The sequence below is a fragment of the Sceloporus occidentalis genome, unplaced genomic scaffold (assembly GCF_023333645.1).
Source record: "Sceloporus occidentalis isolate IW3139 unplaced genomic scaffold, rSceOcc1.0.p SCAF_36, whole genome shotgun sequence".
Taxonomy (NCBI): domain Eukaryota; kingdom Metazoa; phylum Chordata; class Lepidosauria; order Squamata; family Phrynosomatidae; genus Sceloporus; species Sceloporus occidentalis.
The window spans coordinates 5533444-5559348 of record NW_028317016.1 but is presented as its reverse complement, the minus strand read 5'-3'; the positions used below and the strand labels follow the sequence as shown (position 1 = coordinate 5559348).

At 39.4% G+C, this 25905-nt stretch overlaps 1 protein-coding gene across 1 annotated transcript; it reads left to right on the top strand.

Annotated features, from left to right (window-relative positions):
- Nucleotides 1–1539: 1539 nt before the first annotated feature.
- On the top strand, nucleotides 1540–24981 carry LOC149297876 (septin-8-like). The gene is made up of 10 exons (XM_089488115.1): nucleotides 1540–1648; nucleotides 3102–3297; nucleotides 6922–7108; nucleotides 8725–8886; nucleotides 9981–10077; nucleotides 10765–10933; nucleotides 12439–12571; nucleotides 13897–14087; nucleotides 20619–20621; nucleotides 24819–24981. Exons 2-10 carry the CDS (start codon nucleotides 3131–3133, stop codon nucleotides 24979–24981), a joined length of 1272 nt encoding a protein of 423 aa, XP_089344241.1. The 5' UTR covers nucleotides 1540–1648; nucleotides 3102–3130.
- The last annotated feature ends 924 nt before the right edge of the window (nucleotides 24982–25905 follow it).

The window sequence follows — 25905 nt, the reverse complement described above, 5'->3', positions numbered from 1 at the left end:
AACAGTTTTTTTTTTTTCCAAGCAATTTGTATAAGAAAGAAAATACCCCATAGCGATAAGCTGAATTTTTAGACAATTCCCAAATCCTCATCCAGGATAATGCCGATGTAATAGATGAGATTGCTGATTTCAATGGAAACGTCTGTTTAATCTCTCTATGTTGACGGCCGTGTCGATCTAAAATGGAACATTTCCAGGTGATGAATCTTCATGTCTTTTGGCAAACTGTTTGCAGCTTTTTTTAAGTGATTTTTTTTTTTTTTTTTTTTAACTAGGATCGTGGAAGTACTCTGTACCTCTTACCGATATTTGGAGTGGAGCACTATGATCCTAAAGAGTCTACTAAAAGGGGGCCGACGCTGGGTTCCAAACACCCCTTCACCTTTCATGCCTTTATATTTATAAATGTATAACCCTCCAAGGGTAGTGGAGGTGGAGACCAAATCATTCCAATGGTAGAAAGTAGATTTCCAAGTCTAAATCTACTTTGTCTTTGTTCTTAAAGAACAAGCATATTGAGTAATCTAAATACTTACAGAAAGCCACATGAAGTTTGAAAGGGGCCATCAAACTACTTCAAACTAGCCCGTAGTCTGCTGTTATGAATGATTTTGGCACTGGCTTCTGTGCCGGCGGCGTAAAAGAAGCACCGCAGAGTTCAGTCGCGAACCCAGCCAGAAGGGGGAAATGTTTCAGAAGCGCACACGCCGGAAGTAGTTGGATGTGTACCTTTTATTTGTAACCCCCCCCCCCGACATATTAAAAACACATGGCTTATTCAAATACAAACACATTGTAATTCCAAAAACCACCGCTGTTCTGTTGTGGCCACGTTTGTCAGTATATAAACATTAAATCCTACATATTAAACCATGTTTGTTATAGTTTACGGGGGCCTGTCCTTCACAGGAACCTGCAGCTTATTCATTGCTTTTCACATTTTAAAGGACTTGTTAGGTGAATGTTAACGTAGAAGATGATTCCGGAGTCTCATCTCTTGAGTTTTTCGGATGTGTGATTCCCGTCCCCTGATACTGTTTGCGTCGAAGATTAATTTTGCAAAAACATATCGCGTATTGTCCTAGACGAGAAGCACGCGTAGCAGCTTTAAGTATTTTATAGTATGTAGCGTATTATCGAGTCTATTCTTTGAGCACCATTTAAACATTTTTGTTTTGTGGAATGAATTCTAGGAGTTGGAAAATGTCTAATACATAAGTGGCGGTCTTGTGAGCGGCGCATGCTGTCCCTTTAAGATTCTCCGTGAGATGAGATTTTTCCTACTGATGTCTCTTCTGTAATTACCAGTATGTCTGGAATGCAGCATATCAACACGGCGAGTACTTGTGCCGCGGGTCTGTGAGGATATAGCAGGCAGTACGTGCTCGGGTGTCTCAGGAATATGGTAACTGTGCTTGTGCGCTGCTGCTCTTGTGTTTTTCCTTTTTATTTTCTTCGTTCCTAATTGCTGTTTTTTTTTTTTTTTTTTTCCTCCCCCTCCCTCCATTGCTTTTCTTCCATGTCCTTCGACAGAATGAAGAGAAACGCAGCCTCGCGCTGGGCGGACATGTGGGGTTCGACAGCCTTCCTGATCAGCTTGTTAGTAAATCTGTCACCCAGGGCTTCTGCTTTAACATCCTGTGCGTGGGTAAGTTTTGGGGGTTTTTTTTTCCCTCTCCCAGCATTTTGTGATAATGGTTACGGCTGATCTGCGCCTCCGGTGATCTCGGTGTTTTACATATTCAAAGTATACGCGTCTCGCTGGTCATTTTTAACGTGTCTAGTTTTAATTGTAAGACTGTGGTTTGTTTGCAAATGTTTCCCGCTGCTTTCTGGCATTGAAATGGTAATGATTCTTTACTTTAAACGGGGACTGATTTCAGGACATGACTTCAGGAAGTTTTTTAAAACCTTTTCTGTTTGCAATACATCAGATCATCTGTATGAAAGTAAACTCCAGTGTTCTGCAAGCTCAGGGGTGCTGTAAGTGATAAGTGAAATGTGCTCTCTCACTACAACAACCATTGTTATACCACCATATTTGCTCTTGTACATAAGCACTGTCCAGGCAGTAAAGGCAAGTGGCCCCATTGGTGACCCCCCCCGGTAACTCACAAACAGGGGTTTGAATGGATCTCCTGTGCGGAGAATAGCTGGGAGATGGGGAAAGAAGCAAATGCATATGGCGGATTCTGCAGAGTGCATTGGGAAGAGGGCTATATGAAAATTTAAAGGGACCGCACAGCTGTCTAATGCATTAAAGTGTGTATGATGGCTAAAGCTTCCCCTTAAAGTAGTGATGTCATACATGTTTAGTATCAAATGAGATGCCTTCTTGGTACTATACCACTGATCCCCGCTCACCCTTTTATGTGCTGACTCCCCAGTAAACTAATCCTTATTCAAATTGCCCTTCATCTATCCCACTGGAGCTCTATATCCTCACATGCAAGTTACACCAAGAAACATGGTTTGACTAAAATCACTAACTTGCATATTGATCTAATGCAGTTTTATGGCAAACCCTATGTAACCTAAAAATGTAGCTATATTATGGCTGTAATTCATGCTCATGCTTTGCCGCAGCAGGCAGCTGACGCATATAATTTAGTGAGTTTGCCGCAACAGGGCAGTTCAAATGACGCATGGTTTCCCCAGCTCACCTGAAACCATTAGTATTTCATGTTATTTAAAGCACTGTCACCTGAAAAGTTTTCAGTGGCATATTTGGAGCTAAAATATACTCGCTGTCTGCCTAGAAGCCCATAGTCTGATCATGGACCTTTCATGCTTTCTACGAATTAGTATGGATGTACTAATGTATTTTCATCTCAAACGCTAGAAGTTCATTAAGTGCAGGCTGTGGAACTGGCCCAGGAGAACACCTGCTGTGGTTATTATGAGATGGAACTATACAAATTACACTTTGGAAAGAACGAAGACGGTTATTAACTAAGTCTTGTGTCCAGATCAATGCTTGATGACCATGAAGGGCGTTAGGATATGTTCTAGTACAGTAATAGTAATACAAGACGGTTTTAGAAATGTAAGCGTATTTGTCTGTTTCTATTCCATGACTCAAAACTTGGTTTCCATTGTAGGGGAAACGGGTATTGGGAAGTCCACGCTTATGAACACGCTCTTTAACACCACATTTGAGACCGAAGAAGCTAGCCACTATGAAAATGGCGTTCGTCTGAGACCGCGTACATACGAACTTCAAGAAAGCAACGTGCACCTAAAGCTAACCATAGTCGATACTGTAGGATTTGGAGACCAAATCAACAAAGATGACAGGCAAGCATCAGGATTTGTTTTCTTTGATTCCATTTGAATGTTCCTTCTGACAGGTTTTGACGAGCGGCCATGTTTATACAGCAGTTCTAAGTTTGGTACAATTGCCAATGAAAACGAGCGAAATGTTCCTGCTGATTATTCCGCGTTGAGCTCTTTACACCAGAATTTTCTCTTTTGTAAATAATGGCCAGAACGGTGTTTAAAAATGTATACCCATTTTAGAAACAAAATGTACATGTTTGCCTGCAGGGGATCAGTCACTTAGTTTTAAGAAAAAAATATTTAAAATAAATACCGGTATTTCGTGGCCCTGGATGTTAGTGTTTAACCCGCCGTGTTTCCAGTCAAAGTATATCAATGTGTAAAGTTTGTTCCAAAAATAGATTTAACTAGTGTGATTTTTGCAACAAAACCAAAGAATGAACACGCATGTAGGAACTTTATTTTACAATATTATTTTAATAAGTATGTAAGTAGCCGCAATGGTTCCGTTATAAGCAGAGCAGCGCTCCACACAAGCATTTTGGCGAGCTAGCTTGTTTGCCAAGTTGTTTACCTAAGTGTCGAACTCCAATTTCTGTAAACGCCTCTCAATTATTAGCTATTTGGCTAGGTGATTTTTATAGGGGGTGTATTATGTGTTACCTACTACACTTCATACATACAGATAGGCTTGAAATTTTATGATGTTTTTAGTAGATATTTTGAATATTTCAATTCCTTAGTGCTGTGTATTTTCTTGCAAACTTGCAAGAACACAGTGTTCTCTAGCAAGTCCGAAAAAGCCTCTAATATGCTAGTATTTCACGCAAATCTCAATCTCAGTAGACTACTTGCTTTACATTGGCTCAGATGTGATAAATTATATACATGCGTTTGGACTTATAATAGTCAACGGGATCATGAGTGGGATATAAATGAAAGAGGTTTGACCTTTACCGATTATATGGAAATCTAATATTGAAGATCATCTGACTGTCAGCGCACGCGTTTTTAGAAACCAGCGTTTGCTGATCTATCGCGAATTGCGTGAGATTAACATTTTAATGAGGCATTTGTGGAACTTTAAGGAAAATGAGTTACAATTGGTTCCCAATTTACATGCCCTAAAAAGATATCATAACCTTTTACATGTTAATCTCAATAACATATCGGCTGATGTATTGACCAAACTGTGGCAGTTTACTCAGTTCAATTCCACTAGGGTATATTGAATGCATATTGAAGTAAAGAAAACGTTTACTTGATCCTCTTCCCTGATTGGATGGTTCTTGCCATCGATTGGCTGCCAATTAGTCAAAGAAAAGCAAACATGTTGCTTTCTGCGCAGGACATCGTCTGCAGCAGCCTGATGGCCAGTATATCATGCGAATGAAGATGCCTGCGGTCCGAAGCATATGGGGCATTCGTCACAATCCTCACATGCCTTTTGCAAACGAGACATAAGCTTAAAGCTTTCATATACATATAATGACTAGAGTGTCCCTTTAGGAGTAATGTTCGGTCAGATTCACTAAACCTTGAGTTGAGCTTATGTTGGAAACTCATGATTGCTCTGTGAATGGGGAGCTTCTTGTAAATTGTCACGTCTCAAGTCTCCATTATTATAACTGGAGGGCCACCTGTTTTCTCACTCATCCATCAGATTCTCAAGTAGCTGTTCTCCCCCATGAGAAAGGCTGTCGGCCTTTTGCGAATAAACCACTGTATTGGCATAGCAATAGGGCCGAAAAGGGCCAGCATAGAAGGCATTACATTACACCAGCAGCTCTGCTGATGTAAAGTAATTGGTAGGTTTCTGAGGAGCGTGCTTTAAACACTACAGGTTTTCTCAAGCAGGTAGACCTAAAATCTCCCATAAAATAAAGTCTCTTTTATCTCTTGACTACCTTTTACTCGTAAGCTGCCCGTTTTGTTAAAACAAACGAGTTGGACAACCTCAACCAGATTTTTTTTCACTTGTTGATGTTTTTGAACTCTACCTCCCATTAGTCAGCATTGAATCACAGGTTGGGTGATGGTTGGACAGCTGCAGTTAACACAGACACTATAACCAAACTAGGTGAGAGAAGCATAGACAACCCTAAATTATTTTCAGACACAACCTATCATTAAGGTAATTAAAGTGATTACCCTGTTCTGCGTTGCGAGGAGACTTTACCAGAAATATTGTGATGTGTCTGGAAGGTAACAGCCCGTCTTTACGAGAGAAAAATAAATCACCCGCAAATACACATATCATGTGCTTTCCAGTAAGTCTTGGCAGTGCTACGAGGTGTCTGTGGGTTTTAATTCTCCTATTAATAACTTGTCATTCCTGCGTGAACGTAGTTCTTCTGTCAAGTGAAATATGTAGTTGCCGGGGGATATACTGTAAACTCTTCAGAGCAAACATGGAGAACTTGGCTTTTCCCATAAACTATCACACACACATGTTTGAAATACCAGACTTTCTTTTTCTTTCTTTTTTTTTTATTTTTATTTCTGGCGTGTCCAACATTTTAACTCTTTGTTTTCAGGAATCAAGCTTACTTGTACAAATACCGCGTGGGCCTCCAAGCCCAGCCTCCGTAGTGTCCTTTCATGATTATTTTCCTTTATCTGCTGGCCATAATGGCCGCTACTGATATTTTTTCTTTATTGTCTCTGCCCGGTTTTTGGCGGAACAATGTGACGCGTGCCGTGCCCGTTACAAACGCCTCTGGTGGGAGCCTCCTACTCGATATCTCTCGCTTGCAATAAAAAGTAGCTTTGTGTAGCCCCCGGCAAGCCTAACCCACTCTCTTAACTCCGAACGTTTCCAAAGTGCCCATCCTGCTGCATCTGCTTGGAAGACTCCTCTAGACTTTAAATTGAGGGATAAAAACAGGATCCTCTCTGGATCCCATGATGCTCTTATTAGTTATCTGTGGACCACCTAGGTCCTTCAGTCATTAAAAGTCCCCAAAGTTCAGCGCATGTTACGTATGTTTACCTGAGAATAAAAATGAACAGAAAACGCTAGCTGTCATAGCTCCCTTGTTCTGTTGTATGACGTTCGTAGCAAAAGTGCCGGAAGGGTTGTTGGAAAGATAGGAGAGATCAAGCATCGTATAAATAGTCCTGTTTAGTCAGGCAAATGTTGATAGGTGATTCTAATCCTTTTTAGTGCCCCGTAGCTGTGCAATTTGTAGGTTCCCGACTAGCATAGAAGTCTATGTAACGCTGCTTTTTTATGCTTATCTGCACTTATTTGCTATATATATACTGGCTAAACAACTTTCTATATTCACAAGTAGCTGGTACATTCTAGGTAAAACTGTTCACTCCAAAAAAAAAAAAAAAAAAAAAGGTTAAAACTTGCTGTCCAATGCATTGTTCTGTTTAGATTCCTTCAATAGAGAAATGCACTTCGGTATAAGAAATGACTATTTTTTAATTACCTATACTGGCTATATGTCTCTCATATCAGGCCACCAATGTCAGATAAGTGGCTTTCTGTTCTGCAATGAATGTCATTTTCTGCTTTTCATCTCCTTGAGCCATTCCTCCTAACAGAGAATGCATTAGTGATTGAATAAACAAAGTTGTAAAAGTAATTCTAGCGATATGGTAAACACAGCTTTACATGGTGTCTTTGTGCAGTTACAGGTCAGTCGTTGATTACATTGATACTCAGTTTGAAAATTATCTCCAAGAAGAGCTGAAAATCAGACGATCCCTTTTCAACTATCATGACTCCAGGATACACGTGTGCCTGTACTTCATTACCCCCACGGGCCACTCTCTGAAATCCCTGGACCTGGTCACCATGAAGAAGCTGGATAGCAAGGTATCTACTCTCTACCAGGCCTTACACTCTTTGTATTTGTACAAGTCTGGGAGAAGTAAAGAGAACCACAATGTGATCGTGTCCCATGTTTTAGGTACTGACTTCACAGGCTCACATGATAAAGCTGATCGGTCTGGATCAGCAGCTTCTCCTGCTTCTCTAACTAAATCCATGGAATGTTCTCGTTAATGAACTCGATTTAAAACAAATGCACAGAAGAAGATTCCTGTAAGGTCTTGTGGGACCTGGTGAGAAAGAAGGTGTCTGCTCCCACCTGGACAACTAGAGAGAGCCCCCCCCCAAGAGATTCACCACAGTCTAATGCATTGAATTAGCCAGTTCATCCTCTACAGTTCCCCAGATACACACTCGGTACCTGCAATGCTGGAATATACTTGCATATAAATAACAAAGTAAAGCCTCTGATAGATTTAAAAGGCGTATCTTCACTTCGATTATTTTATTTTAGAAAATTCTTCTTAAATGAGTACCAGTCTGCCTTTTTAAGATCAGATTGGCTTTCAAACACCTATAGTTTTATGGGCCTGGGCCGACCACTGCTTCAGACTAGTGTTTAAATCGCTCTTTGATCCCGTTGTGCTAAAGCACAAAAAATGTGAAAGCCCTTTAGCATGGGCTCCTGGAGTAGGAGGGAGCGTAATACTTTGCTGGAGTAGGCAGAAGTTAGCATTTGCCTTTTGTTTCTTGCGACAGCCCATTTAATTCCATGGCATTAGAATGTGGCTGTCGCTCCCTGTATGTTAGTCTGGGACTAAGTGCTCGTTGCACTGAAGTAACCCTGCGAAGCCTTCACCTCTCTGAGCTGGCGTGCCGGCCAGTGCCAAGCGGTTAACGTGCGTTTTGTGTGAGGCTAATTTACAGTCTGTTGGCGCTCTTCTTCTATCCGAAACGTCTTCCCCTGGCATTCGCTTGCTAATGAGCTGTATCGCTCCCTGTCCTTGTTTAACCCACTTGCGGGGCTCATCTTCCTAGTTAAATACAAGGCATCTGCCTATGTGACTAAGCCACAGTTTGCGCACCGATCCTTTTATTTTGATTGGACCCGGGACGTAAGATTGTTGTGTCTCGGTTTACAAACAGCTAGAGTGTGTAATTGTTTGATTCTGTCGCTGGCTCCCTTCGTAAAACATCGGATACTTAGTGGTTTCATATTTAAAGGGACGCAATTATTTGTGTAAAATGGGTCTTAATTGCCATTATATATTCTATAGGCTTTGCATGTGTAAAGTGCTTTTTTAAAAAAAAAAGTAGCCATGGCACCATAGCAATTAATGGGAAAAAATACAAATAAGCATTTGAAACTTTTATACTGTTTTATTATTATTAATATCTTTTATTTACCGGTATATAGTGCCACATAGCGAATACATATATTCAAGGGGTTTTGCTACCTTTCTCCCCGCCCGGTAAGCCTCCTTTAGATTCTGATTTAAACTGATGGCCTTCCAGCTTGTAAACCCCAATAGACTTCACATACAGTGTAATTCTCTATTTCCAAATGCATGTACATGGATTTTAATTCTCCGTGTAACTCTGTGTTTTCGTGTCATATTTTTGTGATAACCAGACTCGTGTCTAATTCTTTATTTTTTAAGGTTAATATCATTCCGATTATAGCCAAGGCTGACACCGTCTCCAAGAGCGAGCTGCACAAGTTCAAAATCAAGATTATGAGCGAGCTGGTCAGTAACGGTGTTCAGATCTACCAGTTCCCGACCGATGACGATGCCGTGGCAGAAATCAACTCTGTAATGAATGTAAGTTCGCGATCATCGCTGATCAGTGGCCATGAACGTGGCGTGCTGGCGTGTGCCAATGAGATTTACATGCATCCAGCATGCATTGTGTAAAGTTTGTGTTAACGTTACACACGTTAGTACACGATAAATGTATTGCCTGTGTTTGTGAGAGGGGCTGGAAGCCTTCTTAAACCCTCTAGACCAGCTTTTTCTAGAAGAAATCTTGAAGGTAGGTCCTTTCCACAGGCTTATCATGACTGCTTTTAATTTCCAGTCCACTGTCCACCAATTCAGTAATATTTGGTCTTAGCTCAACCATCATGTGCAGCTAGCTCCATCCCTTATCTTGCCTGCATGTCTCCCATAAGGAGGTGGAGGGGTAGCTCTAGAGTCCAGCTATTGGAAGATCCTTGGTATGATCTCCATCTAGGGTAGGAAGGGACTGTGCGCCTACTTGAGTATTGTTAAGTGGCTACTGTTGGGGCTGCAACACCTACCTTTCCCCAACTGTTGCCTTAATTGGAGAGTTGGACGGTGTGGCTATGGTAATGGTGCAGATATTAAATCTGCTGGAGTACGATGGCGCCATCTATTGTCCGTGTACTGTATTTCTCTGAAAAACTGTATAAAAGCTGCGATTACTACATTCCCAGTAAATTTCATTGACTAAAGTAAGTGTGTGTGTGTGTGTGTGTGTGTGTGTGTGTATGTGTATATTTTAACCCTGTTAAAAAAAAATTTCCCCATAGAAGCTTGCTGTTTTATTCAATAGGCAACATACAGATGCAAAAGTAACATATATCCAAAAATAGAAGTTAATTTGTTTTGGATTAATAGAATAGAGTTTGTTTTCATATAGTAGATGGCTTCTCCATCTTTCTCCAGGGGCTCATCACAGAATGAAAATAGAAATGTAAACCAATTTAACTGTAGGTAGCTGATTGGGATATTGACGCGCTATATAAAACATTCACCGGGAACTGATGTTCACTGTAATTGGTCTACATTTTTTTTAAAAATTCTCAAAATTACTTTGTATGAACATAGCTCATGGCTCTTATTTTTTAATACTTTTTGCTTTTACGTAGTCAGTAACAGTCTATTTCTTACAGGCTCATCTTCCCTTTGCTGTGGTTGGGAGTACAGAAGAGGTCAAAGTGGGGAATAAACTCGTAAGAGCCAGACAATATCCTTGGGGAGTTGTGCAAGGTATGTGGCCGTCCTTAAGATTAGTTTTTGATGTCGTCACGTATATTTTGAATAGTTAATTTGTTCGCTCGCTTAGCAGATGTTGAGGTCCTGTTACTTTATTATATAAAACTTTATTTTATTACTTTTATTAAGTTCAATAGTTATAACCCAGCCAAACCAAATAAAACACATAAGAAATGCACACTACTGGTAAACTGTGTTTAGCATAGGAACTATTGCAATATATAAATATTCTTGAGGATTTAAGCACTAGCCTAGAAGTGATACAATTACAAAGTGATGGCAGACAAGTTGGAAGTTTGCCCAAAATCTATTATTTCTCACTGCTTGAAACTAATAATTTAATAGAAAGCCCCCACATACAGATAACAGTCACACGGACTATAAGGCACAGAGTAACGCATGTAAAAGAATTCACAAGCAAATATTTGTATAAACCATCATTTCATAAATTCTACAAAAATAACAGTGACCCATTCTAATCTGTACTGTACCCCTGTTTACTTATAGCATCAGTCTGGTCCTCTGCTTCATATACATTTTTTTTTTTTTATTAAAAGCATAATTAGAATGATGGTAGTTGCTTTTTTTTGTTTTGGATAGGTTTATAATTAAGAATATATAGTTGTATTTCAAATACAGTAAGGTGTCTCTCTTTGCCTTGTTTTACCCGTTGGTTCACAGTTGAAAATGAGAGCCACTGTGACTTTGTTAAGCTGCGAGAAATGCTGATCCGGGTCAACATGGAGGACCTAAGAGAACAGACCCACACGCGCCATTATGAGCTGTACAGACGGTGTAAGCTAGAAGAGATGGGATTCAAAGACACCGATCCGGATAGCCAGCCCTTCAGGTAATTCTCAGGACCCACGGCATTTGGTCTATTTTTTTCTCACCCAATAAGCAAAGCAAACAAAGGGCCTAAAAATAAATCAAGAAATGCATTGAAAAAGTGTTTGGGTTGCCAGCTATTACATCTCTGACTATTGACGCGTAACCCGTAACATTATGGTAATAGAAGTTGGATGTACGTGTTTTATATAGGCCAGGGCTCAACAAATCCCAGGCGCCAGGTCGCCATGGCGACAGAGAATTTTGTCCTGGCGCCTAGGTTTTCTCAGCCTCTTACATCCATAAAAAAATGTGGATGTAAGAGGCTGAGTCACCACACGGGGGCGCTGCTGCTGCTGTCTGCCCAGGAGTCTGGGCAGACAGCACAGCCACTCAGAGCCCCCCCCCCCCCCCCCCCCCGAGCCTGAGATCACTCCCACGGAGTGATCCTGTAGGCTGAAACCGCGGTTGCTACAAAACCAGCAATCGTGTTATCAGCTGCCACAGGCAGCTTCAGGGAAGGGGGTTGTGTGTTGATTGGTTCCCCACACAAGTGTGGGGACCTGACCCAACACCCCCCTGCTGCCTGATCGCTCCATGAGAGCGACAGTGCAGCGTTAACCCCTTCAATGCGGCATTTAGGGGTTAATTCCCGTTTTGTACGGGGCTCTGCTGCTGGTGGTCTGCCTGGAAGCCCAGGCAGACCAGCAACAGCAAAAACGAGCCCCCACAAGCCCTTTGATGATTCCTGTAGGCATGGAAGCCTACAGCAGTCATCAAAGACTCCCCTCCCTGCAATGGCTGGTCTATAGACCAGCGATTGAGTCCCAGCTGCCAGAGGCAGCTTCAGGGACAGGGGAGAAGGTTCTTTGGTCTCCACATGAGTGTGGACACCAGCCGCAACACCCCCCTGCTGCCTGATCGCTCCATGAGAGCGACAGTGCAGCGTTAACCCCTTCAATGCCACACTTGTGTATGACACATTCGTGGCATTGCAGGGGTTAACATTTTTCCCAACAAGCTTGTGGGGACTAAATATCAGTCAATGCTGTGCTCCAATGGAACATCAGCATCGAAAGAGTTAAAAAAAAACAAAACCTAATAATAATAATAAAAAAAACCCAGCACTGACCTGAAAGTCCAGGGTGCTTCCAGGTCAAACGCTGTGAGTTTAGTAAGTGGGCTGATGATGATCAGATCACTCCTAACCAACTGTTAGTTTAAAAAAATCCTGGCTCCTAACTTTTTTACCTGGCGCCTAGATTCACAACAAATTTGTCAAGCCCTGATATAGGCAACAAACTATTGTTGAATAGGCGAATGCTATGAAAAATGGCTAAATGGCTTCACTTTCATATATGTCTTAATTTGTATATGTAATCTATCTGGAAGGCAATTGTGCACCTTCCTGAAAGGTTCTGATAAATTAGTGAACTCAGCGTGTACCTTTTTGTATTTCAGCTTAAGTCACTTAATCCTGTTAATTCACAAATTTTGCTCTTATAACAAAACACGTTATTATTGCAGCCTTCAGGAAACTTATGAAGCAAAAAGGAAAGAGTTCCTAGGTGACCTGCAGAGGAAAGAGGAAGAAATGCGACAAATGTTTGTGAGCAAAGTTAAGGAGACGGAAGCCGAATTGAAAGAAAAGGAGCGAGAGGTAAGTACCACACAACTAATCTGTTATGTATAAATTGGGATTCACTGAACAGTCCTGCACCCTGTTCCACATGCTGCTTTAATTTTGGGTTGAGATGGAATGTACAGTAGACATGTCCTTTGAACCCTTTCATGACCAAGGGTAGTATGTAATATGTGTGTGTGTGTGTGTGTATATATATATGTGTGTATATATATATATATATATATATATATATATATATATATATATATATATATATATATATGTGTGTATATGTATGTATGTATATATATATATATTTAAAATCTGGGTATTTTTCTTTGAGTTCATATTTTTTGGAAATATAACTAGCTGTTCTCATCAGAGCAGAACAGGATGATCAGAACTCCCCTTGGGGTCTTTGTGGTACACCCCAAAAAACACAAGACATCCACCAGCTGCTAAAAGAAGCATTTCCCGCCATTTTCCATGTGAAAGCAGTAGACGAAGTAGTGTTTTAGCACTTGTAGTTCATATTGTTTACGGCTGTGAAGTTCCTCTGTAAAGCTATTATCACAAATATCTAGGGCTGAGGCAGCAAATTAAAATGTGTTAATTTACGATATAGAAACAGTAACACAAATGAGGTAGGTTTATATGTAATGTGAAATATACCAGCGCCTCTAATGTATAATAACAGCGCCAATATCAATGTGCTTCCCTCATCATATGTATATTTTACCATAGAATCAAACATCAAACAATATTAATATACAACTTTACCCAGTTATATATAGATATATAGTAGTATGATCATATCCTGAGCTGGAACACTCCAATACACTCACATTTCAAGCTGGAAATAAAAGATCCCAGGTCTCTCCAGCAGGTTAAGGGTTAAATAGATCCCAGGTTACAATAAGATAAAAAGCAATAATAAAAAGTCAAAACTCGCTCTGTAGTATGAGCTTACTCCGGGAGTATTCAGTACTTATATTGCATTTCGATCCCAGCCCAATTTGCTTTGAATTGCCTAAAATTACTTCCGCCGTCCAAGTCTCACAAGATCTGTGATGTCATCCATTATGGCTGCTTCCATACATGTTGAATAACATCTGCCTCACTGAAAATGGGTAAAAAGAACGATTTACCTAAATCTAACTTGTCCTCACATTTTTTTATATTTTTTCATGCTTTAAATTGGAATACATTTTTTTTAAGGAGCTGGGGGTCCTTTTCTAAGATGGTTAAAGCCTCCTAAAAAATAAAAAATGCCATCCTCGAATCTATGAGTCGCATGCAAGATGGGAACCTGTTTTTGTCATGGTTCTGACAGACAGGAACTTGTCTTTTTTGTTTTCCAGCTGCAGGAGAAGTTTACCCATCTGAAAAGGATGCATCAAGAAGAGACTAGGAAGGTGGAAGACAAAAGGAAGGAGCTAGAGGAAGAGATGAACTCCTTCAATAAGCGGAGAGCTGCGGTGGAGTCCCTTCAGTCTCAAGCATTCCAAGCAACTTCCCAGCAACCTCTAAAGAAAGACAAAGACAGGAAAAAGTAAGTCTACGCGTGTATATACCATTGATTTTGTGCCTTTTCTATGTCTACGTCAAACAATCTGGAATGGAGATGGTATTATTGGTGATTGTAAAGTGATTGTGTTCCCGTTAATAACTGTTGGCGGACTGTCTGCGTTTACCCAAAAGGTGTCGTATCTTAGTGGGCTTGCTAGAGTTAATCTGGTTGCAATTGTAGCATGTCCGTGCTAATGGTTGCCTTCACTGGTGGGTGTAGATTTTATTGCACCCTCAGATACAGGATTTTTATGGAAAAGGAATATACACTCTATACATTTTGCCCATTTCTCCTCTTCTCCCTCCTTTAGATGGTAATGCACTGCTGCATACAGGGTAGCGTTACCAATGCCAGTTTTAAAATGCTTCTAAAATTCTGAAGTCCCTGGTTTTGTGAATTGATTTATTTAAAGAGAGGACCTGGTGTAGTTTAATGCTAAAATGTTCAGTTCCTTCTTTAGGTGGTGTTGGTTTCCATCACCTTCATGAGGCAGTTGGTAGAGCGCCAAAGTTAGGTAGTAAAGTTAAAAGGGCATAAGTCTGTCCAGTTTAGCCTATCCAATATATCCCTAATTCCATTGGTCCAAATGAAAGCAAAGCAACCTTTGGAACTGATACATTTAGTTTTTGTGGAAAAAATAGAATAGAATAGTGAAGTTATTAGTAATGATGGGCTTGATCCGTGCGACACTCAACTGAGGTAAGGCAATGCTACCTTTTTAAATCAAACCTCAACAAAACATAGATGAGGTGACGGGTTCATGGGGATTAAAAGCCATATTGTCAGGTTGCACTTAAAACGTCCAGCGGATGTTGATGGCTTCTGGAATAGCCTACATGACCCGACCGTTCCTTCAGGGATCGTGGATGTGCCCGGTAAAAGCATTGTGTGTGTTGGAGTGTCTCGGGGGTGATGAAAAGAAAATGGAGGTTTCGGTTGTGTTTTCAGTTTTATAACGCGCTGTTTTTTCTTAGGATTTTCCTCTAAGCCACGATGTTTATTGGCAGATTCAGAACCGAGGCATCGGCTGTATCAGTCACAAATTTCAGATGCTACAACATTGGGATCCACATTTTACACTTCTACAGGTGTCAAAAGTGGGAACTTAATATCACTAATATACCTAACCCTGTATATAACCCCGTATATAACCCACTGAGTGCCAGAGGGGCAAAAGCAGCATTCTGTTAAAGAACAATATTGAATCTGCTAGCAGATACGTTTTTATGCATGGCACACTTTTTTGTGTAACTTAATAACCTGTTCACTCGGGATCCTTTTATAATGTTACATTTTCACTCTGAGGTTGCAAACGTCTCCAAGTACTCGGTAACCATGGGCCTTCTTTGTGAGGTTTGGGAGCCTCCTGACACTGTAGGGTTAATGTACATTCCCCCTCTAGGTACATTGATGTGGTATGAAGCTTTTCACTTCAAAGAACTAAGGTTTCTTCACATGAAAATGCATACGTTTGCCTCTGTGCTCACCATTTCTACCAGTCCGTTTTTCCATAAGGTCCATTGAAAGACTAGGAAAAGCAAAATGAATAGCTGGTCAGGAGAACATTGACTTTCCAGAACACTTTCAGACTTTTAATGTGCATGATGCATGGTTACACCAGCTCTTCTTACATGAGAAGATGACTGGGGCTGGCCCTTCATAATGCATAATGAAGTTAGTGAAGTTAGGTAATAAGCATTTTAATGGAAGCCCACCTACAAGTACTGGAGGGGTGTAAGGCTTATGAGCATGAGATCCTGAAGAACACAGTAACACTTGTTTTCGCTTTTGTGTTAATAGTTCTGCTGTTCAAGGAATGTATAATGCAGCTAATATTGTTTGACCTTATGTTTTGGTAATTTGACCGCGTTGAGTTTCTTTAATAGCTATCTTTTAATTATTTTACGTCTATATTGATTTTATAATCTTGGTTCTGATAAAATGCTACCTTGTATCTGTTGTGGTTGTCAAACTCCCATGATATTCCATCAACCTGATGACCATCATGGGAGCTGCAGGCCAACAGCAGCCGGAGGGTAACATATTGTCTAATAATGTTCTAATCAGTAACATGAACCACAATGAAAAGGAGATGGGTTCTATGTACGTCTGCATGACCACAGGTGTCTTAAACATAATTGGATGAGGGTATAATTCCTGTGCATCGTGTACAATTAAAACTTTTGTTTATAAGTTTGTTCTTTTGGAACTCAGATTTGCCATATAATTTATTTTGTCTCATGTTTTATTTTAATTAGTTGACATTATCTAATTTGTACATTTTTATTTTTTTTTTTAATTTGAATTTATTTTTATTTTCATTTTTTTTTCCAGTTAAGACGTACAGACTTGCATGTCAAGATTGGACTTACACGTTCATGTCATTTAATTGCATGGATTCTCCCCATGCCACCCTTTTCTCCTAACATTGTGAGTGGACCAAACCATAAAGAGAACACGGATACTACAGAGTTTACAGCATAACCAATTCTTTTAATATCTGCAGGTATATTGTATGAATGGAGCTAATTGTAAAAAGACGGTGCTTCCTAATATCTATGCAATACCAATGTGTATTTAAAACTCTTAGTGTTGTTACATGTTTAACCTGTCCAAAGCAGCCTCAACATATTTTACTAATTGATTTTTAATTAAGGAAAATAATATTTAATCATGATATGCTTTTTTTATACATATTTTTACCATGATTATTGAGAGGTTAGGCTAAAAAAAAGTATTCATAAATGTTAATTTAACAAATCCACATATAAGGAGTAAGCTTGAAATCATATTATTGCCCTTTCCTGTGAATTCACACATCTATATTCTGTGGCTTATGTCTTTTTTTTTTTTTTTTAATAAACGGCCAAAAATATGTATATATAAATATTCTGCACTAAAGTCTCAACCGAGGATTGAAACTTTGACTTACTGTTTTCCCAATAAAAATACTTTAATTTTAATGCAATGGAAGACTCTAATAATTTGCCATATTTTTATATAAATATATTTTGGTTCAGATACATGTGTGACTTAAGAGGAATATATCTATTATCAGTACTTTTTTTTATTTTTTATTTTTTTATATATATCCAGATAAACCAAATTAAGATGCAAGAATTCTTAGATATTGTTATATCGTTGCAAAATAATCCTGTTTTATGGTTGAATGCTAAAGGGCAGAACCCCCTTGTCTTGTTACTGCATGTGGGGCATCTTATGGAGAGTGATGTTGTAGATGTGGGCAAACTGGTTGAAGTGCAGCTGAGCCGGACCTTGGCCCAGGTAGGACCTTGGCCCAGGTAGGACCTTGGCCCAGGTAGGACCTTGGCCCAGGTAGGACCTTGGCCCAGGTAGGACCTTGGCCCAGGTAGGACCTTGGCCCAGGTAGGACCTTGGCCCAGGTAGGACCTTGGCCCAGGTAGGACCTTGGCCCAGGTAGGACCTTGGCCCAAGTTGGCTGCCTCCTCCACCAAGACAGGCAACCTGGGTGGACAGACTGCCAGAGGGGCAGCTCCATATATATATTGGTTATTGCTTATCCTCGTCAGTGGGCACCTTCAGAAAATGCAGGCCGCTGTACTCTCTATGGAAATAAATGAATATGCATCCTGTCGCTTTTCGAGCACAATTCACACTCCAATGTAATATTAAGTTATGTTTTTTTCTTCTTCTTATAGGGCATATAATTCTTATGGTGACAAAGTTAACTTTTTACTGCTTTTATTTTATATTCTGTTTTGTATTTTCTAATGAGGTTCCAAAACCATTTTTTCTTAAGTTTTTCTAGATTTAAAATTTTGAAGGGCATTTTATGTCAATTTTGTCATTAGCACTATAGGAATTTTTTGTGACTTACATCCCATGTTTGTGTTTTTATATTAGGCGTTTACCATTGTGCATGTGACCTTGTTATAGATAATGTACTCGATTAAAATTTTTGTTATGAGGCAAATCAAGTTACATGGAGAGCCTAAACCCAGAAGCCCAGATTTACGTCTTCAACATTGAAAATACCGGTAATGTTTTTATAGTAATGAAGAAGTGAAACAGAAACGTTGGCGTTATCAGTTACCTTTTCTGACAGCCCTGATGCTGTCTTTGAATTTTGGTGGGGAATTCATTGCAGTTCCCCTGTTGATATCTTAATTTTCGTTACATGGAAAGAAGGCATTTCTACATCGGGTGTTAATGTCTAACTCCATTACTGGATGGCCAGAGGCTCACATTTGAAGGTGAACACTTGCTCTACAGATTTCTCGATGATAGACTGTGCTCATTACATGTTAACTCAAGGAATCCTCTAACCGTTGCAGAATTAGGACCTTCGAGGTCACAGTTGTTGTACAGTATTATGTCCCCATTAGAAGGAGCGGCTTAACATCATTAGCAAGAAGCAGAACCTCTGTATAGCTGGTTTTCAGCTTTAATGCTGGATTCCCAAGGTATCTGCGCATGCTCCCATGTATAAAATGCAGCTCTCTTCCGGATAACTGCTGTAGCTTGCTGGGCTTATAGATGAGCATTTTATTGGAATCAGAATTGCATGCATAGTTCAGGCAGACAGACCTTTTTTGCAAGAAGAGTCTTATCTTCACATTTTAGTATGTACTGTTAAAGCAAGACATGTTTGCTAAATCTCCCCATCTAAAGCTTGCATTAAATCCATGAGCCAGCAACAGGCAAACCCACGAGCGATTCTGTTGTGTTAAGCATAGTCCAGTATACCTACGTAAGATTTTTGCTCTATTGCTTTGGTAAGTACTGGCCTCCACAGCCTTCATTGTCTTCTGACTTTCTTTTAATGTAAAGGCTGTAATTTACTTAGCCGTACAAGTAAGAGTAACTGGAGAGAACCAAGAGCCCAGCTATATTGAGGCATATTGGATAATTACTTGTATTGACAACTAATGGACCTTTTCGATCGAGTGTCTCAAAAAGCCTGGACTGTCTTGTGGCAACTTTCAGAAACCTTGATTCCCCTGCCCTTAATTTTATTTCTCAGGGAGATTGACACAGTTTAGGGTTTCTAGTCACAAATCTGTAAATGTGGTGTGTGTGTGTTATGCGTGCACCCTCACACTTGCATGGAGTCTTTGAGCAGGAACAGAGGATTGTAGGTGTAGTTTTTGTAAGCATATGAACAGCTTTCAGCCACAAGCCACTGACTAGGATATTATATAATTATGTACTTGGCGATTGACTAGGACCACCCCTAGGTAAAATGGTGTCCCCCTCTAAACGCAACAAATTTTCCAATGACAGTGCTCTCTGTGTCAACATAACAGTAGGCAGGAGAACAAGTACGTTCATGTTTAACTTGGTGATTCTTGTTTAAAGATGAATCCAATACGTGAATCCGGCACTGAAATGCATCAGCTGTGTATTATTTTAGAGATCTGTGAGATCCAGAGCTCAAGTTCATATTTATTGTCTTCTGCTAAAGGCATCTCCTCATTTTTCCTCCAGAAAATGCAGTGCTATCCATAATAAGTGTCTTCTGCAAGCTAAGTTTAGTGGCACCTTTCACAACTTGGTGTCCCATTCCCTATACTGAGCCAGCGTACACTGTTGTGTTTGGTCAAAGCCTGAGGGTGGAAAATAACATGGGTATTAAAACAAAAACACATCTAGATGTGTTGGAAAGTACAAGTTTCTTCATTTGATCAGCCATTTTGATTCTGTACTTTAAGATATTTCACATCATCTGTTCAATTTGTACATTTTTTTTTTCTTATGTTCCTTCATTAAATTTCACTTTTATTTGACATTGTGGTTGTGTTTTTGTTGTTTTTTACCCCTACTGGGAATGTTTTTTGTTTTTGTATTTACGTACTTTTCTAGTAAAAACAATTTGAAGTAGCCAGCCTTTTGAGGACTGTACCTGAAATAGAAGAAATATCTTGAACGTATGTTGACGGGGAGTAGCTTAGATTAACAACTGTCTAAATGGTTAATGTTATGTGACACAAAGAGGTTGTCAGTTTTCATCTACAGTTGCATGAAAAGGTTTTTCCCCTCTTTGGTGTTCTGCGTTGGTGCATATTTTTCCCTTTTATTTTGGTGGGCTGAAGTAACAGATGACACCAAAGTTTGATGTATATTGATGTGGTAAGTAATCAAACGTGTATCTTACATTGTATAAAATGTTTTTGCTCCTCCACACCAACTTGACCCAATGAAATGGATTATAAAGGTCATGTGTTTGAAGACCTTGAACAGTGACGACTAATAAGGGCCACAATAAAAACTGGCGAACAGATTGAAGCTATAGGTAATGTAAGGTTTCAAACATTCAAAATACCTTCCTGAGCACCCCTGCAAAACAGCTGTAGATGCATATTAGTCTGGAATCCGTTACATAATCATTTATAAAGCTGACGGTTTGGTATAGTAGATGCCCTTTGGTTGCCCTGCCAAAATCAAACCGCAAGAAATAAAACCATCTGCCACACAACAAAGGGCATCCCTCAGAGGAAGCAGAAGAAGGCAGAACAAGGCAGTCCTCTAAAGCAAGTCTGAATCGCAATGCTCGGGAAGGCAAATGTTTTGGATTGGCCTAGTCAGTCTTGAACCCCTATTTAGAAGATGTCAGGACCTGGAATGAGTAGTATGTTGAAGACCCATAACATTTAAAGCAGCTCTGCATAAAGGATTGTACCCCCATGGCATTAATACAGTGTTTGAGTTTAGGCATTGCTGCTAAACCTGGCCATAACCTGATTTTAAGTCTAAGGAGGCGATTATTATTTCATACAGGACTGGGTGTTGCATCTGTTTCTCTAATAAGTAAATGCCAGACATTAAAATTGTTTCTTCACTTTGCATTTTACCCAGTATGTTTTGCTTTACAACCAGGAATATGCAATGCACACAATCACAATCAGACGGGGGGGGGGCTAATACAACTATTTTTGTCCATGGGACCAACAAGCCATCTCCTTAAGAAGGTGGTAGGATTTGATTTTCTCCTGAATGTACACAAACCATGCGATGGCTTATTAAACCTGCTTATACCTCACTTAATATAAATAGGGACAACATTTTAAGTTGGTGAAACATAGGCTGGAAACGTAAAAGTGATACTTGGACTTACAGTATACTAATCGAAACATTCATATGTAACATTGCACACATTAAGTGAAGTGCTTTATGTATATTGCATGTTGTCAGCAGGCTGTGAAGTAAGTATCCTTGATGTCTGCTCAAGTATAAGTGCATATAACTACTGGAAGTAAGATGTACTGGCGAAAACAGCCCTTGTGGCACCTGTTCCTGGCAGGAGATTTAGAAATCTAATCACTACTCTTCTTGCACAGCATTTAGAGACAAAAATGCAATCAGTTGTATACGAAGTAGTAAGGTTTAACACAGCAAAGGATTCCTTTACATTGCCAATATAGTTAAACTAAACTAATTTTTTTTTAATGTAAATTGGACATAAAAACTGCATTATTTTTAAGGTCTTTTTAACCCCCCCCCCAAAAACCCCCCAATGTATTTAGGATAAGTTACTCACACTTTCACTGGAGTAAATGGCGGGGGTCCAAACTGTGCAAAATGCGAGCCCTCTCACCAGAGGCTGGCAAAGTGTCTACCGTCGTAATTTGTGGTGTCAGTCACCCTACCAGCTCCATCAACAGGCAGAATGGACTGCCTGCCGGTGGAAGGAGATCGATGCCCCTATTATGCCAAAATAAAGGGTTCCTACAAACCCGTTTCCCTGCTCCATCATGGTGATGAGCTTTGAGATATGATGTCATATCCCAAAGCTCAATACTGAAGCCACATGCACCACAGGGAAGCACTGAAATAAGGCAGTAGGAGTAAGGGGGGGGGGGGGTAAAGATATAGAAGAGAAACAGGATGAGAGAGGAAGGGGAAGAAGAGATTATGAGAGAGGAGACAGTGTTAGGGCAAGTGTAAGCAAAGATGTTTGTGTGTAAAGGCATGTATGAATATGTATGTATGTATGCGTGCATGGGCAGACATTTGCAAGAATTGTTTGTATAGTTTGACAGTCTTCCATTACTATTACTGTTTTGGGTCTAAAGGGTATAGAATTAACCACTCTTACAAATTTTAATCCAGGGAAATTTAAGTATAGTTTTAAATCAAATACTATATATAATATAGTATTTCCCTTGACTCCAGCAATGAAGCTTGTCTGTGTCTATCTCTGCTTCAAACCCCGAACCAGAACACACCATACACGTTTCATATTCACAGACACTTAATCATAGATTATTGATGCATTTCTAGTCTCTCATGTTGAGATATCTAACTGAACACAACTTAAATGTTTAAAACATTATTTAGAGTACCTCTGTACCTAAAGGAAGTAGAAAGTTTCACAAGATGACACATTAAAATATCGGTGTGAAAAAAATTCTATATATATATATTTGACAACATTGTACATTGGTCTATTGTCTGATCAAAGCACTGACCATTCTAAAAATTGTATTTTATATTTATAGTATTTTGCCTCTTTTTGGATTTCATAAACAATTTCCCAGTTAAATTTTGTCATAGTAAGTAGTGTAAGTCTTTCATCTAGTCCAGGGGTGTCCAACCTGCGGCCCTCTAGCTGCTGCAGGACTACATCTCTCATACTCCTCGGCCAGCCCCTTGGCTGAAGGGAGATGTAGTCCTGCAAGCAGCAGGAGGGCCGCAGCTTTGACACCCCTGATCTAGTCACACGTTTTTAAACATTTTACTACAATTGAACAAAATTGTATTAAAAAGTATTCACACCAATCCTGGTCCTACCACATATACAGCGAATCTACTGTCAAAAAGTTAAATTGGCAGATTTTTTTTTTTTTTTTTATAAAGTGCTTTTAGATCATGACACATGAAAACAGAATATTGAAAGTTGTTAACACAACGGGTAAAGAAAGATACAATAGACTGCACAATTCATCTTAACATTTATTTAGAGAACAAAAGTACCTGCATTAATATCTACAATATTCACAGTTTGTAACAGGATATGTTTGATAAAACAATTTGAACATGGCAAGTCTTTAGTACAAAAAAAATAAAATTTAAATTAAAAAATTACAAATTAAAAAAAACGGCAGCACCATAACATGTCACAGCCATTATGTCATTTAGAGACTATTTAGACAAGGGTGAACAATGGCATCTTAGGGACACGTAAAAAGTGCGTTGTGCAGGGCAGCACTGGTTTTTAAATGCAGCCCCACAGTATAACCTCTTCTATACATGTCACTGTAAGAGAAAAGACGGTTACCCTCCCTTAGACCCCACAATTATATATATATATATATCTCTCACACACACACACACACACACACACACCTCTAATACTGTACAGGGACAACATTTCTGCATAGTCTGATTTGCATTAATATGGGCCTGCTTACATCCAGCAACCAACCATAGGCAACATGCACTCCAGTTGTTCTTAGCTACAATACAGTATACAGTGAAAAAACTACTAAAAAACAAGGTTTCAACAAATAGAGGAGCCTACACTTGGCAGTTAAAAAAAGAAAAAAAGAAAAATGTAAAGTGTAAAACAAACCGTTAATTAAAACTAAGACCTTTCAACACATCAAGTAGTAAAATAATGGAACCTAAATATCTTTGGTGTTTATCAATTTATATATATATTTTTTTATTTTTTTTTTTATTAAAAAAATAAAAATAAAAAAAAAGTGTAAACCTGCTTAACTTCTCTGGTCAGTGCCAGAGTATTGTGGAATACACTGATAGCCAAGTAACATTTAATACAAAATAAAAATATATGTATATACACAATCCCTGAGGGTTAATTTTCATTCTGTCAAAAACACAAGAATTTTATCAATATATTGGCTGGGTGTTTTATAGGGATAAGTAAATCTATTAAGAAGATTCTAAAGTTGACTTCAGTCTATTTAAAAAAAAAAATGTATATATGAACTTCTAAAAGTAATTTTGCATTCAGCACCAAAATACTACTATCTTACAGAAAATAAAACAAAGGGCATGTAACTATCTATGGCACAAGAATAGGTTTGGCAAGCCCAGGCTGGTTTTCTGTGGCAATGATTCTGGAAAGGTAATTTCTTAGTCAAGCTGAGGAGACTGCAAGATGGGGCATGGACACTGTCCTTCCTCTAGCTGTGACTTACTGCCAGTTACCACTTCATTTATCCTGCCACGATCCGGGATATAGTCTTCGTTATACAGGTACTGGAATCCATCATAAAACTCATCTGGCTCCATCAAATCTTCACGAGTTGGATCTGTCTGGATTAGTGCAGCTGGAAGGGGCTGGTTAAATTTCATATTTACCCTGGTCACAGGCTGGAAAGAGTGCCCTACTGGAGACCAATACGATAGTGAAGGCCTGTGGTGAGCATCAACGTCTTTACTGGCAGAATAGAAAATGTATACAGGGTTGGACGAAGTATGCATTTCTAGGTGCTGGTCTACCATTTCTTTACAGCAGATGAAATCTGTGCTTTCAACCTGCCAGAGAATATAATTTTACAGTATTTTATATGCATACACATAAGTAGAACGTGTTCCATATCATAACGGTAGGAAGACAAACGATATTTTAAGAAGACAAGACCTGTTTGAAAGCACGTTAAGTGTGCCAAGCATTTGTAGTTAAAATCTAGATCCAGAAAGCCAACAGGACGAACATTAAAATAAAAGGGAAATTTTGATGCTTACCTTTGCTTTCTTCAACAGATCAGAAATAATAGGGAACCAGTCAGCAGTCATCCTCTCCAACTCCAAGGTGATGATCACCAAGGCCAATGTGGAGCCTCTAAACTGCAACAGCTGGTGGCATGCCATGCAATGCTGCACCTGCCTCGTCAAGAGTGCTACATGGCGAGAGGGATTCATTTGAGGAATTCCATGGAGGAGGTGAGGCCAGCTGGACATCACCATAGCATGGAACTGAAAGAAAAACAAAACAAGAATTGTCTACATGTCTAGGTCAATTGTCACCATCATTCGCTTAGGTTGACCAAACACGACAACCAAAATGCAGTTTACATCAGGAAGGACACAGTGTGGATTCTTTTTAAACGTGAACCCATACTTTCATCAATCATTAGACCTTCAAGCTTCTATTGAATGTAACAGCAATATGTTCTCCAGACATAAATACCCACTTTATTGTATTTCCTTGCCTTGTTTGGTTACCACTGCTTAGAAATACATAACATCCTCCAAAGATGATAATAGTTATATAACAATCAGAACTGGTAAAGATCACCTCTTTGAAAGTTGCAATGAAAGTATTTTTTATGCGCAACATCCAAACACTATTTAATGTCATTCATCGACCAAGAGTGGATATTCTAACCATATAGCCCACCACAAAGGAAGGGATGGTAAAGTAATTACTGTTACATGTCAAATTAGGTTTTTACATTACAATTTAAGGAATTGACTCAAGAAACTGATAACTGTTCTATGGCTATGTGTCCAAAATTGGCAATGGACTCGGAGGTGAATATTTGACTGCATGCCAGCCACAGAATAAATAGAAGCCCACCGTTAATTGAATTTCCAACATAACATATGTTATATGTGGGCTGCCGTAAAAATAAATATATATGAGCTTGGACATGGCAAAAAATAGTTTAATCAGTTACGATGGTTTTAGGTTTTCCACCTCTGGCCCACTTTATAAAAAAGGAGAAAATATAACCAGATTATGTATTAGCAGATGTGCTTTAATAAACAAAAAGAGAAGCCTATTTACCATAGATGTAGTGCAAAGGTGTCTGGCAGTAAACAGGGTTAAGATATTCAGCCAGTGCTT

Bases quoted from the DNA above. Each gene is read 5' to 3' on its own strand.
- LOC149297876 (XM_089488115.1), top strand. From the start codon at position 3,131: ATGAACACGCTCTTTAACACCACATTTGAGACCGAAGAAGCTAGCCAC. The intron at 3,298-6,921 runs GCAAGCATCAGG...GTCTTTGTGCAG, and splicing joins CAAATCAACAAAGATGACAG to TTACAGGTCAGTCGTTGATT. The intron at 7,109-8,724 runs GTATCTACTCTC...TTATTTTTTAAG, and splicing joins TGAAGAAGCTGGATAGCAAG to GTTAATATCATTCCGATTAT.